This window comes from Salarias fasciatus, chromosome 11 (assembly GCF_902148845.1).
Source record: "Salarias fasciatus chromosome 11, fSalaFa1.1, whole genome shotgun sequence".
NCBI lineage: Eukaryota > Metazoa > Chordata > Actinopteri > Blenniiformes > Blenniidae > Salarias > Salarias fasciatus.
In genome coordinates this window covers 18,806,593-18,821,697 of record NC_043755.1, presented here as the reverse complement: position 1 = coordinate 18,821,697, position 15,105 = coordinate 18,806,593, and the positions used below count along the sequence as shown (strand labels likewise).

Below are 15,105 nucleotides of genomic sequence, written 5' to 3'. Positions count from 1 at the left end.
TAGAATACGATAATCATGACTTTCCTGTTCTGATCACTATCATCAAGCTATTGCACAAACTCTGATTAATTTAGTGGAGATGGAAATATTCAGTTAACCATATCAGATGTACACTTTTTTTAAACACATTTAAAGACATTACACTTGTCTATTTCACTGAGGATAAATATAGATTTCAGAAGACTGATGGTTGCCACATATTGTGCAGGCCGTATTCCATGAACTGCATTCCCCACAATCCTTAGCGCTCGAAGTGCTCCGACCGGATGTTGATAATTTGCAGCGCAGAAGCGTGCGGCCTTCAGGTTTATCCGGAACTTTTGACTTCCCGTTTCTACACCTCTTCAGTCTGAAATTGTACATGAAACTGTGACAAATTACTCAGGTCAAACTTCCTCTTATCTCATTTTTTGTCAGACAACAAGCTGAAGTAATTTTTTATGTCGTGACAATGCTGAAAATGGAAATTACCTTTATTCTGCTCCAGATTATGCGATTTGTTGCCTGAATAATTGCGTTATCCGATTTGACGGGGAAGGCAGCACAAGGTAAATGTCAAGAATGTGGTTTATCTTGTTGAAATATCCCGATGAAGCTTGAGGAAAAGAAGAAGAATACCCCCGATGAATGGATATATCGATCTACGTCCATCGTAAATTGATATAATATTCCGCTCTTTCTGATATGCTCGTTTTGTGAGGTTCAGTGGATGTTTTGAAAGCTTGTTGTTAGCACAGCTAGCTCACGCTGGCTACCTAACACGGCTAACAGCAGCACCAGCTGGGGGAAGAAACCCACCTGTCTGGATTAATTCACCCCCTCACGGCTACTTTAATTTTTTTTTTTTTTTTTTTTTTTTTACTTGAACCGGGCTCTCCGGGAATGCTGTGTCTTCATGGCAGTGAGTTCAATGTACGTTAACTTAAAGCTGTGAAGTTAGCTAATGTTGTGGGATGATTTGGCTAGCTTGAATCGGACTATCAGTTTAACAGGGCACAAAACTAATTCGTTAATTTTATAGCCATTTAAAAAGAACAGCAGGAAGAAAAGGAACATTAATGCCAAAGCAGTGATCCCATTTTAAGCAAAGAGAGGCTTTTATCAATCATGATCGATAGTTGAATAGTACTACTGGGCAGTATGAGATGAATCATACTTGTTCCTGAACCTGTTGAGTTTGTTTATAACCAGATCACGGGTTGTCCTTTTAAGTCTCGCTCAGTGCAGCCTGCAGATTAACTGGTGATCTTACACATATTAAAACCAACAGGTATTTCAACATTTCTACAAGTGGAGGCACATTTATTATGTTCTGTAGATCTTATTTTCCTTGTTTTTTGTAAGATGCAGACTAACACAAAGAAAAGGACATCACTTGGTTGTTGTGCACCAAACAGCAACAGGTTTTAGATGCAATAAAATCTGCAATGTGTAAACCTGTAAATGTGGGACAAATAAATGCTGAAACTGTCTGAAGAGATTAAAAAAATACAATTAGGTTTGCACATGGCTTTATAAATGTGATTATGTGACAACCTAATAATTACATATTGGTAGTGTTATTAGGATGCATAACAGTCATCTTCTTCCCAGTAAGCCTTGAAATGTGCATGCATCAATAATAAGCCATTACTGCATGTTGTGCTTAAAGCAGACGATAAAAATGTTCTTTAACGTGATCTAGTATATTTTAGAAGAAAAGGAAGCAGCTGTTGTATTCTATGATACCTCAGACCTGCTGTCATGCTGTTCTCACTCTTGTGTGTTTGTCTCTGCCTAACCCACAGGTCATGCATGCAGCCGGGCTTCTAGCCTGTGCTTTGTACACTTTCAGCGCTTCAGCCAGTGTGCTACCTCTAGGTGGAGGCTCTTCCTCCCTCTAGCCTCCGTTTCTCCCCACTGCCCCCCCATCAGTCCCAGAGTTCCCTATGTTAACCCTCTTGAGCATGTTTTACTATATCTGTCTGCGGCGGCGCTCCAGGAGCGGGACTCGAGGCGAGGCTCTGACCAGTCGGCGGGCTGTGGAATCCGGCCAGCGGGCAGCGATGCCAGTCAGTGTGGAGGTGGAGCAGTACACCAAGGAGGTACTGGACTTCAGCTCCCACTATGGCAGCGAGAATAGCATGTCTTACACCATGTGGAACCTGGCAGGGGCACCCAATGTCTACCCCAGCTCAGGTGACTTCACCCAAACCGCTGTATTCAGAGCGTACGGGACATGGTGGGAACAGTGTGCCAGTGCTCCAAGACCTTTTCGCCGCACACCTAAAGGATTCTACAGCCAGGATTATGTCGAGCTGGGCTTTGAGGAGCCTGTCTACCCTACAGCAGTGGAGGTGTTTGAGACTTATTACCCGGGAGCCATCGTTCAGATCCTGGCCTGCTCCTACAATCCCTTCTCTCAGAACCCCCCGACCGATGTCAGGTAACCGCTGCCCACTGCAAAAAAAGAACTTTCATGTTTGTGTTTTTTGGTATAATATTATGACGTTCCGCACCCTCCGTCTTCTGTCTGTGTATAATTCTGAGTTCCTCCATGTACGAACAGAAGAAGAAGATAAAAGTGATCCAGGCCATCATGAGATATGATTGTTTTATCACACCTATCAGCTGTATTATTGAAAATATGTGTGCTGCAATGATTAAGACCAGTCTGCAGTCCCTGGTGGTCCATCTGTGCAGACAGTGAATCAATATCACCTGCAGAGACAGAGAGAATATTAATCAAAACCTGCTCGAAAACCATATGTTGAAGAAAGAAATGCTTACTTTATTGATAAATGGACAACCTGAGTGTTACAATAATGTGAAACACATGAGGAACATTGACTTTAAAAAAATGAGGATTCCTCAAAATGTTGACAACATCCAAATGATTACAGTCAAACATTGGACACACTCACTCTCAACAATGTATAAAGACAATTTCCAAGGTCTGAAATTTTGTAACTTTTTGTGGTATGTATCAAGCTCACTTCTTGTGAGTTTTTAAAGTCTGCAAAGGGTTCTGGACATCATGTTGTTAACCGGGAGGAAAAATACTGTCAATCAGGGAACATTTGCTATCCATGTGTTATTGTTGTTCCTTTAAATCAGTGGTGTGTGAGGTTCTGAGGGAGGCGCAGGGTTGCTGATTCCTGAAGTTTTGTTTTGATAGTAGTTAATGTTTGATTCAGAGCTCATAATATTTGAGAACAAACTTAGAAACTCTGAACCAGCAGCTGCTCTGGTAGATTCATGTGTTTGAAGTATGGATGTGTAACAAGTAGGTTGAATTGTCAACTGAGGTCTTCATATCAGAAGAGAAGTGTGTTTATATTATCTAAAACACAAATTATTTGATATAATATCGTTTCTAGCAGACTTGCTGTCACTTACATCTTTCAGTATTACACTGTCTTTACACTGTAATATTGGTAAGTTAGAAAAAAAATGGCCCACACTTTTTTTTTTATTGCCCAGGTGGGAGGTGCTGTGGTCGGGGGAGCCCACCAAGGCGCTGACACCCCAGGCGCGCCAGTTCTCCCCTAAAATCAAGCACATCAGCTTCCCCACCAACCTGCTGCGCCTGGAGGTCAACAGCTCTCTGATGGACTACTACACCGAGCTGGATGCCGTCATCCTGCGGGGGGTCAAAGAGAAGCCCATGCTGGCGCTTTACAAGATGCCGATCATCGACATCAACGACCTGAGCGACAGCGAGGAGGAGCTGTGTGACCTGGGAGGCCCTTTCAGGCAAGGAGCAGAAGGAAAAACCCAGAAGACCGGCAATGGATACTTCGACAGGCTGCCGTACGAGGTGATTACAGACACTTCTGCTGCATTCCACTTTCCACCCAGAATAACCACCTCCTCACAAATTACAGGTTTGCAGTTGATCACATTGAAACAGTATGACCTCCTGGAGGAAAGTTGTGTTTATGGTACTTTTTTCTAAGTAAAAGTGGAAACATTAGGGTGTAGTGAATTCATAGGAACATGACTTAACACCCGATCACAGCACTGTAGACGAACTGTATATACCCACCATTTAAATGCTTTCTAGACTGAGTCAATGCTAGTAAAGACATTAAAACACTGCATATGCTAACATGTCACTGAGCTGTATTAAAAGCCAACTTGGAGTCTTCTTAAGTCGTCGGAGTTTAACTTAACAGGCAGGATTAGTACAGCTTTCCTTCTGCTCTTGGGAAAATAAAAAGCAAAAAACACTTGAGAGAACAACTAGAATGCATTATTAATTAGGAATGTCCAAATCAAATCAAGCAGTGACCTGGGGCAAATATTGGAGCTCCAGATCTCTGCAGTAAAACTCATAGTGCTCACTTCTTGTTCTAAATAATCTCCTTTGTCATTACATGGTGTTGTAACGATCCAGGAAAGCTGTCTATGAAATTAACTTAAATATAAAATCTCCAAAATGAATGGTAGGACACAGACACACTGCAGATCTTTAAAAATGTCACGTGGTTATAGACATAATTTTTATTTATTTTTTTATTTTTTTGCCTTCATGCGGCATGTTATACAGAGTGATTAAAGCTCCTCTTCATGTTCACAGCATACAAATCACTATTGTTCTGTTTTGTGGAAAACTCCACCTATATTAAGTCATCTGCATTACTAATCAGACTGCGGGAGCCTTCAAGCTCAAACTTGTGGCATACGCAGGTCATTTGGTTTCCATTCTGCAGCTCAACTGTTTTCACTTGCTGTTTTCAAGTGTTTCCCCACTGCTGACATTTAGCCACTGTGTTTGTGATTCTGCTGTTTGCAGTATGTTACAAGCAGCGCTCAGCTTATGGCAGCTGTCAGAAAACATTCTTAAAAACTGGCTGAACTGATCTACTCAACCTCCCTGTCAATTAAGACACTCTGAAATCAGCCTGATCCCAACCAATCAGGATATCTGTTCGATAAATCATGTGGCCACGGCATCACTCGGACATTGGTGTACTTAAAGATGCACAAGAATAAAAGAAGTCATGTTATTTTCTGTTTCATAGGTGATTTTTTTGAGGCTGATGCCGCATTCACAGCAATTCACAGCCGGTGGGATGTACACCAGTTGGAATGGTTCCAATTCCCACTTTGCAGTCACAAACCAGCAGGACAGTTCTGGCAAGAAAAAAAAGAAGAAAAAAAAAGGAAAGGAAGAAAAGGAAAATAAAAAAAACCCAAACATGCTTGTTGGCATAACCTCGATTAAAGTGAGGCATTTTATTTTCTGCACAGAAAACTGTGTGAGCTGGGGTTGGGGTTTGGTTCTGTTTGAATGTGAAGGGAGGTTGTGTTCCGCCCCCTCAGAAAATAAAATTATTTTACCTATGTTTATGTTAATTTGTGTGTATTCGATTTAATCTGAAAAACAATAAAAAGACCTTGAACAGAAAGGGAGATCCAACTTCTACCAGATTCACTCACTTTGACCATGTTCAGGTGGATTTGACCTATTTCTCAGTCTCTAATGAATGCACCACTAAGGCTGGAGCCAAAGGTTCTTTTGTTTTTAATTCCACTGATGTACAGCTTCTGTACATTTTGTCACCTGAGAAGGTCCCGACTGACTTTCATCTCTTAAGAAAATCTTATAAGTTACATTGAAATTTGCTTTAACTTATCAAAAGTTCCTGCTATCATCCTAGAACTGTAACAGAGACGCTGTTTGCATAACGTCCCTCATAAAACATTTGCTGAGCTGATTATATTCAGCGATTTAGGTTGTTTGTTGTTTACATTGTTGTTCGCCAGCCTGTAGTCTTCTCATTATTTTAGGTCCCCTGTACATATGTGCACTGCCTATACCAGCTTTCCTCTCAGACGCGTGAACGTCGTGGCTCGGAGACAGGCTGGAACAGAGTCATTTTCATGTCGGGAAGACGGTATCATGTTGTCTGAGGCGAGCTTCAAAACACTGGCTCCTCTCTTGATATTCGTCGTCTTATCTCTGCTCCAAACCGCTGCCATTAACAGCAGTCTTCACAACCGCCGTGCGGTAGTTTCAGAAACACAATATAGCTATTATCTGTCAGCTGATACCCGCTTGAACACAGCGTATTGTTAATTCACAGCAACACACACACAGGCGGAGTCATTCTTTTTCTTTGAGAGGAGCACGCACAGAGTGCAAAACAAGCCGACTCACCTCGCCACTGATCCTGCTATCAGTGCTTTGTGTCCCAGATAACCACTATTTAGATCTGCCTGACAGAGGGGACGCAATTAACATTCCCCACTCCACTCTGTTTTCTCTCCTCCACTGGGCTCCACTGCTCTTTAATGCTCCGTGTCTCTCTGCTGTGTTCTCGCAGCAGACGTAACACGTTTCGTCTCTTCTCTCTGTTTGTTCCCTTCTCCCCTCCTTCGTCTTCCCCTCTCCTTTTTTCCCCTCTCCTAACCTCTCTCCCCGTCTTCCGTCTGCAGCTCATCCAGCTGATATTGAGCCACCTGACCCTGCCAGACCTCTGCCGTCTGGCCCAGAGCTGTAAGCTCCTGCACCAGCACTGCTGCGACCCGCTGCAGTACACCCAGCTGAGTCTGCAGCCCTACTGGGCCCGGCTGAGTGACGCCTCCCTGGGACACCTGCAGAGCCGCTGCACCCTCCTCCAGAGGCTCAACCTGTCCTGGACTGGCAACCGCGGAGCGCTCACCCTGACGGGCTTCAGCAGGTCAGGCTTAGCAGTGGGTCACAAGCACGACAAAACACGGAGACGACCTTGGAAAAGTAGGAAATAATCACAAGTACAAGCAGTTTTGAAGGAGAAACAAATTGGGATTAAAAAAAAAAAACTGAACACTTGTTGTAATTAATAACAAAACTTGAGCAAATGATCATAAAGGCGCACAAAATGTGACTGATTTCCTCTTCCTTCTCCTCCCCTCAGTTTCATGAAGGCCTGCGGGCTCAGCCTGGTCTGCCTGGAAATGTCATGCTGCCACTTCCTGAACGAAGCCTGTCTGGAGGTCATCTCTCAGACGTGTCCCAGACTGCAGGAGCTCAACCTGTCCTCCTGCGATCGTCTCCACCCACAGGCCTTCACCCACATCTCCAAGCTCACACGCCTCCGCAGGCTGGTGCTCTACCGCACGAAGATAGAGGTGGGTGTGATCAGCAGAGTATCAGAGAAACTGATCGGAGTTTGCATGTTCTCTGTCTGAGATGTTGTGTAACTGACGATGAGCTGATGGACTAGTGAATGGTCCACGTCGTGCCCTGCCTTCAAATGGGATAATTCACTGCATCTGTGGGCCACACGGTGATTTAGTGGTCGGCACGCTTCCATCACAGTGAGAAAATGATCAGTTTCTGTCCAAAGACATTTCTAATTTATGACATTTACTTTGTGTTTGCCCTGATGGACTGGTGGCCTGTCCATGGTGAACTCTGAAAGTCTTGAAATTAGTGAGTTTGAAGACAAACAAATACAGATGTCCTAAAGAAATGACTTGATTCAAGCAGAGTATCATCATTTCTGTAATGTAAGACTTCCCTGTGATGGTTTTCGCTCCGCAGCTGCTCTCTATTGTTGTTTTGTTTCATGACCTGAGTCAACTCTCAGCCTTGTGTTCAGGTCCAGGCGTGTCGGCCTTGTAAAAACCACAGTCTTGTGTTCTGGTGTTGCGCCTCAGCATTTCTCCGGTGTTTGTCGCGTTTCGCGGCGGCGTTGCGGCGCAGGAGGCAGTGTCGAGTTTCCCGCGGCGGAGCCAGGCGGCGTGCTGCAGGTTGTTTACGCCCGGACAGACAGAGCGAGCTGTGTGCGCACGTCGGGGCCCCGACATCTCAGCTGTCATTACCCTGTCACCACTCTAATTAAATGGCTAGCTCGCCGCAGAGAGGCGTTTAAAAAGATGCCAGAGAACGAGTCGAGCGCGCGCGCACACACGCACACGGATGCACACACACACATACACACGAGGCTTTCACTTTCATGTCTGCCACTTTTCTCCTGCCGCTGAGGTACACGTGTTGGCAGTTGCAGCATCAAATTCCCGTCTCTCCAGTGGAGCTGAAGAGCCGCTGGAGGTTTGTGTGTCCTGACTTTGCTTCTGTCTACCAGGAGGTGTAAAAATTATCCTCAGCACAATATTAAATTCCCACTAATACTGAACACGGGACAGAGAGCAGACGAGAAACCGCTCAGAAGGAGCTCTGGATGACATGACCGGGCTGGTAAAGGTTGCTTGAACATAGTTCATGTTGTTGATGGGTCCAGGCAAGTTTTTTCAATCACAATCGCTTTAGTATTCCCAAATTTGGAGTATTCAGCATTTGCAGTAATTACACTTTGTTTCGGGGTGCGTTATCAGCCTTTTTGTTTGTGTTTGTCTTGCAGCAAACGGCCATCCTGAGCATTCTGACTTTCTGCATGGAGCTCAGACACCTCAACCTGGGCAGCTGCGTCCGGGTGAGAAGAACACAAACACACAGTTAAACTGCAAACGGCCCTCTGTGTGGACGACGGCAGACGGAACAGCGAGGGCTCACTCAGACTAAACAAAGCCGCTCCTAATGGCTGTGATGACTCTGTCGACTCTCTTTGGATGAAAATATGTGTTCACTCTCACCACAACATGGTTCAGCTGTGACGTATTTGTGGTTACTGTAATTTATGAGTAACTTCTCAAAACAAGAGTAGAAAAACCTACAGTCATGTAGGAACAGTTAGTCTGTTGAAATGTTTAACTACATAGTTCTAGTTTTTAACTTATACTTTTAAATAATGATATTGCTGAAAGCTCACTCGTGTTTGTCAAGGCTGTAGTTAAAAACAATGTGAGTGAAGACAGTTTGCTTGGTTGACTCTTTACAACTTGTCACTCTCATTATAACATACTGTTTAATATTTAGAAAAAGTGAAGTGTGAAACAGCAGACTATCATTCTTGTAGTTTTCGAGCTCTTAAGGTTTAGCAGCACCGGCAGGTACGTCTTTTTATCCCCGGCTGAATGTTTTCCTGTCTTTATAGCCGTCTGTGTTACAGCAGATATTTTCCCTTAATGATGATCTGCTGACTGCCCCGTGCTGGATAACGGCATTTAAAATTTAATATTAATTTTATCTTTTCACCTCAAATACAAACTTATCAAAGCTCTTTTTAGTGAATTTTCAGAATATTGTTGTTAGCACAGATTGCTCTTTGTCTAAATATTTAATTTCTAACTCACCGAAATGACCAGAAGAATCATAAAACTAATGGATGCAGCAGAGTAAAGGTGAAAGAAAATCCAGCAGTTGTTCCTGCCTCTTTTCTTAAGGCTTGGCTGTCATCATTAGAAGTGAAGTTATGCAACATTTGGCAATGGAGCCGCATAAAGACTCTTCCAGCCAAAGTTTGAACATCCATCCACGGCTGACTCGGGAAATGCCCCGTCTGCTGTCATTTCTGAGGGTTAGGTTGCTCTGCATTGGCTGTTGAGCTGTTAATTGCATTTCTTTGCTTTCATCTTTGGATAAAAGGAGGAAATATGGCCAACATTACCTGACACCAAAGAACAATAACAGCCCTGCAAACACAAATCAGTTTGGGAGAGTTTTTCTTTTTTACTTTCTCCGCTGCTGCTTTGTTCTCGTTCGCTCTTGAAGAAGTCGGGTTACGTGTCACAAGTCAGCCAATACTGAGCTAATCATCTTCTTATTACCACAACAATTCAAAAGTTTGTTCAATATACACAAGAGTGACAGTCGGAGGGAAATGACTGCACACTGACTCAATCATGACTTAATTTGGGCTCACAGCGTCTTTTCTCTCAGACCTGGATGACTTCCTCAAGGCACATTTTGAAAAGACTGACTGTGACAGAGTGACACTCCACAGAGGGAAAAGATCACACAACCTCAGCTTTATTAAATGATTGCTAAAACACTGTAATCATTCACAAACCATGACATCTGAATCTGCCGCGGCAGTTTGGTGCAGAGCTGCAGGTGATGACCTTCCGCAGATTCTCTGAGAGCCTCGGCGGTCGTTAGTCTGTGACACACAGGAGGGAGGAAACAGCACTAAGTGCCGTCTCTTCTTCAGATTGAGGACTACGACGTAGTGGCCAGCATGCTGGCCGCTCGCTGCCGCTCGCTGTGCTCCCTGGACCTGTGGCGCTGCAGAAACCTGACCGATCGAGGCCTGGCCGAGCTCGTGTCTGGATGCAGGTCAGAAACAACTTTGATGCACTTTCCACAATGTCAATATACTCAGAGTATCAGGTCTAAATCCATCTGCCCTGTCAGCGTTTGTGTTTCGTTGCATCTTCACTCTCTTCCCGCGTGCTCCGCGGCGTTTCAGGATGTTGGAGGAGCTGGACCTGGGCTGGTGTCCCACGCTGCAGAGCAGCACCGGCTGTTTCCAGCACCTCGCCCGCAGCCTGCCGCGACTGCGAAAGCTCTTCCTCACCGCCAACCGCACCGTGTGCGACTCGGACATCGAGGAGCTGGCCGCCGGCTGCCCCTCGCTGCAGCACCTCGACATCCTGGGTAAGCTCTGGTCTGACATGCACGTAGGTGAGGGGATTTATTGTCAGCGCCCGGACTCTTTTATATTCCCATCCTGTCACCACTGACAGGATTTGACAGGCGAGAGTCTTATAAGCCATAATTAGAAATGCATTTATTTCATGTGGAAAATTCAAACACAAGCAGAAAGCAGAGAAATAAGGCATTGCACTACATGTAATGATATTCATAAAAAGGGTTGGAAGCAATTTTTAACATTGAGCAGGGCAACTTGGTTTCACTTTAAAGCCAAACTTTCACAGAGAAGCTCAAATCTTAGTTTTAGTGGTGTAATTGCTTCATTTCAACACTTATTCTCCTAAATATTGAGTATTAAAGTGGCGTTAATGCATGTCCCTGTTTCATTATGACACCCACTTCTTACATGACTGTGTTTTAGTCTTTCTTTAGCTTTTTTTGGTTAATTTGAACATAAATAAATCAATCAACAGTCTTGTTAGTTATCCATTCACCAGTAAGAGACCATGAAAGCAGTGCTGGTATTGCTGTGGTCCGCTCACAGTGCCCCGCTGTCTTAGCTCAGTTTGTGGCATGACCAAGTTTTCAGTTTAAACTTTGAAAAAAAAAAATAAATAAATAAAAAAAATCAAGTTCACTGCAAACAGAAACCCAAACAATCTGCTTAGTATTGACATGAATAAAATATTGCAGACTAAGCAAAGTTGCAGCAGCGTGCGGTGGCAGCGACACCGGAGCTCCAGTCGCATAAGTTGATGCGTTTGACAGCAGGAGCGTGAGTGTCATTCAGGCTAGCTCTGCTGATCTGCCACTTTTTGGGCTTCTGCACATGAATCAGTTTGTTTGTTGGAGAATGAGTCTTGGTGAGCGTGTCATTGTGAAAGTGCAGTAAATTAAGCAGCATGTTAAATTGAGGAATCACAGTTGTTAATTCCCCGTTGTATAAAAATGCATTAACGCTCTCTGCGTGTCTTTCTCGCCCTGCGGGGATTCATCAAAACGTGCAGGTACCCGCCTCGTCAGCTCCGCCTCGCTGAAGAAGCTCCTTCAGTCGTGTCCCCGGATCGTCCTCCTGGACGTGTCCTTCTGCTCGCAGATAGACGTCCGGGTCGTCCAGGAGCTCTCCGGCCTCTTCCCCAACGTGGCCATCAAGAAAAGCTTCACCCACTGACCCCGGCGCCGCTTCATTTCCCGCCGCGGCGAGCCGGCGATGCGGGGGGAGGTGCTCTCCAGCAGATAACCGCCTCCGATTCAGACGCGTGTCAGATGAGGGGGGGAGATTGCAGGCCTGCCTTCGCCGGTATCGCAGGCCAGATCTGCACGGCGTAGCCAGTAAATAGAGAGCTGGGACTCGGTGAGGAGCTTCTCTGGATTTACTCACTGCACTCCTCCACACGGGATTACAGATTGTGAGACTTTTTTGGTTGTTGTTGTTATTTGATGAACACTTGAAATCAGGGTTGTTGCAGTTACATCTTCCCACAACATGAAACACCACTTCAATTTTTTATTTGCCAAACAAAACGCAGAGTCGGTGACTTTTGTGAGTAATGTCTTGACAGAAAACGTACCTGGACTGGAAAGGGTTGGGAAAGACTCGGTGCCTTGTCGGGACGTGGGACATTAAATGTCCGGTCCAGGGCCCCTCGGAAGCCCCCACACAGTTTTATTTAAAGCATTTTTAAAGAAATCACACGTGATTGCTGTTGTGTTCGAAGGTATCTTGGACTTTAAAGGTGAAAACAACCTGCAGAGTAAGTTAATGCAAACGTGACAACTTATTTAGTGTTGCTGAAAATTCATAAATAAAGACAGTAAGCACACCATCATATATATACTCACGACACACTGGACTCATTGATAGCGCTCAGAAAGCGTCCAAGAAAAAATTAAACAAAAGCATATTTGAAATTAAGATTTGCGACTTAAAATCTAGTCAGTGTAGACACACATTTGTAATTCTAGTGGTTACAGTCAAAACCGGATGATTCACATTTAAAAGTAATCAAAAGAGTCTGTGGTACAACTATACCTGCTGTAGATGTGTTTGTAAACACGATAAACCCAGAAAACCTGATTTTGGGGCTGAATGTTTCCCAGCTGTGGTCTCTGTGCTGTAGTTTCCCTCCATGTTTCAACGCTTTTGGTAAAGATGGTTCTTCTGTTGGTCGTGTGAACCAAACTCAGCAGTTTCAGGTCTGATATAAAATCTTCTCTGTTTGAACAGGGTATTTCTTTCAGGTTTTAACTTCATAGGCCTGGTAATTGTTCGGGTCGTTTCATTTCCAGTGATGTTTTAGACACTTTTGTCTCTAAAATGAACAGAAATTGACAGATTCCACGATGCTTTAACTACATCAGTGCTCTTCCTGTCGTTCACGCGGGGTTATTTGCCCACAGATGGTGACTTGACGTACTAAAATAAAGTTCTGTTTTTGAGGAGGACTTTGAAAGTTTGCTGAAATGATCACAGTGTAAACACAATATGTGACCTCAGTATTTATCCTCAAACTCAGGGGTTATGTAACTCCTTGTCATCACAATTTTTTTTTTTTTTTTTTTTAAACCTTGGTTTTACTCTTAAAACCAGCACAACGGGCTTGTTCATGGTCGGAACCGACAGGTTAAACGGCCTTCAGTATTGCTGTGGTCTGATTTTACTGAGACAAAATTACTGAGACTCTATACAGCTAATTGGGTTTTTGAGTTTCACATCGTTTTAATTTTGAAAATATTCACGCCATTGCTGATTATTTAATTTTTGTAAAACATCAAGCCACATTGTGGCAGAAGTGCTTGAAAAGCATTTCTTTTCTTTTTGTGAAGAGAACTTGAAGATTTTGTTGAAGCACATGCTACTTGTCGATATTTGTGCCTTATACTCCTGTTTGAATGTGGTGTGACGTCCTCGTGGTCTAGATTGTAGTGAAGTGCTTTGCTTTTACTGCCCTCAACCAAAGTGATGCACAAAACGGTCTCACAACGATATTAGAACAGTTTGATGCCATATAATGTGTGACAGCCATGGTAATTAATATGCAAAGTAATTTATTTATATTTCCCTGTGTGCTGAACCTGTATTTATGCACTTCATGCAGAACCAGTAATTCACCATTAGACTTAGAATTTTATGTTTTTGGGAGAGGAGTGTGTGATTTTTTTGTTTTGCTTTTTTTTTTTTTTAGCCTAGCTTTGCACAAAAACTGGAAATATTTATAAAAGATTATATCACATTACTGGTATCCATCCATCCATCCATTTTCTACCGCTTATCCGGGGCCGGGTCGCGGGGCAGCAGTCTCAGCAGGGATGCCCAGACTTCCCTGTCCCCAGACACTTCCTCCAGCTCCTCTGGGAGGATCCCAAGGCGTTCCCAGGCCAGCCGAGAGACATAGTCTCTCCAGCGTGTCCTGGGTCGTCCCCGGGGTCTCCTCCCGGTGGGACATGTCCGGAACACCTCCCCAGGGAGGCGTCCAGGAGGCATCCTGAACAGATGCCCGAGCCACCTCAGCTGGCCCCTCTCGATGTGGAGGAGTAGCGGCTCTACTCTGAGCTCCTCCCTGGTAATACACTACTGGTATTGGTTGTATATTTGATTTTTATGTGTCAGCAGTTCCCTTCACTGTATTTATTCCCGTCTGGATCACAGTCATTTCTGAGTGATCCCTTCGAAAAAAAAAGAGCATGGTGAATAAGTCTGCTGCAGTGCAGAAATGCCTTTAAATATTACAGTAAAATCAACAAGAAATAATTCTGAGTTAAAAATGGGCCACATTGTCCTCTAGTATGAGGCTTGGAAGTTATTCGGCAACAAATATTTAAAGGAAAACCCAACAGATTCCCTTCAGCTCGGTTCATTTGAATGGTCCTTCTGTGTTCCTGCAGTATCAAAAGATGCACAGTAGGAAATAATAATCACCAGTATCGATGGAGACTCCTGGCAGAAGGCAGTAACAACAGCTACTTCTGGCTAGATTCAGCAAAATTTAACTGAAATTACTTGAGGGAAAAAAAACAAATCAGGACCTGTTGCATGTATTTTACACATCTTGCGAAGACACTAATTTTTCTGGCTACTGTGACAAAAATAAAAAATACATTTGAGTCAAATAATTACACACTTTATTTCTTTCATGCTTCTTATATTGCTAACTCAAAAAAAATCTCCTTAAGTCTCAAGTAGAAGTCAGTTTTATTGGCCTTATATGATGGTTGAAAAAGTATTTAAAATATAAGAAATTCCCTAGTTTTCTATATTGATCAGTCATAAAATGTAATCCAATCAATAAATACTGTGTTTCACTTAGGGTCACATTCAAAGTTTTAAAAATTCACATTTCTTTTGAACATATCAAAACTTTCACTGGATGAAGTCAGTGATCAAGTGATTGTTGAACCTCTTTGGCAGCAGTGATTTTCAGCCAAGCTTTTAGATGCTGCTGATCAGCAGATTAGAAATTTTGGAGGATTCTTCTTTACAGAACTGAGAAGGTCAAAGGTCAATGTGAATGACTTTATTGAGGTCACTCCAACGAATCTCTGTGGGATTCAGTTCAGATTGATCTGCATATGTCAGATTCCTGAATAGAGTGATTTATTCAAGCTGTTAGAAGTTACTCTCGTGGTCTGATTTGCCAAAA

At 43.5% G+C, this 15,105-nt stretch overlaps 1 protein-coding gene across 5 annotated transcripts; it reads left to right on the top strand.

Annotated features, from left to right (window-relative positions):
• The first annotated feature begins 335 nt into the window (after positions 1-335).
• Positions 336-13,817, top strand: fbxl4 (F-box and leucine-rich repeat protein 4). Of its 5 annotated transcripts, XM_030102056.1 has the most exons (10): positions 369-385; positions 488-548; positions 1,788-2,425; positions 3,463-3,799; positions 6,424-6,668; positions 6,885-7,098; positions 8,334-8,405; positions 10,023-10,147; positions 10,281-10,468; positions 11,473-13,817. In XM_030102056.1, the coding sequence occupies exons 3-10, from the start codon at positions 1,929-1,931 to the stop codon at positions 11,634-11,636; spliced, it is 1,842 nt and encodes a 613-aa protein (XP_029957916.1). In that variant the 5' UTR covers positions 369-385; positions 488-548; positions 1,788-1,928; the 3' UTR covers positions 11,637-13,817. The 5 variants fall into 5 exon arrangements, with proteins under 5 accessions (XP_029957915.1, XP_029957914.1, XP_029957913.1 ...); XM_030102055.1 differs by having other exon boundaries at positions 336-548; XM_030102054.1 differs by having other exon boundaries at positions 336-652.
• The last annotated feature ends 1,288 nt before the right edge of the window (positions 13,818-15,105 follow it).

Excerpts from the sequence above, each read along its gene's own strand:
- fbxl4 (XM_030102055.1), top strand. The coding sequence starts at position 1,929 with ATGTTAACCCTCTTGAGCATGTTTTACTATATCTGTCTGCGGCGGCGC. Across the intron at positions 2,426-3,462 it reads AACCCCCCGACCGATGTCAG|GTGGGAGGTGCTGTGGTCGG; the intron begins GTAACCGCTGCC and ends TTTATTGCCCAG. Across the intron at positions 6,669-6,884 it reads ACCCTGACGGGCTTCAGCAG|TTTCATGAAGGCCTGCGGGC; the intron begins GTCAGGCTTAGC and ends TCCTCCCCTCAG.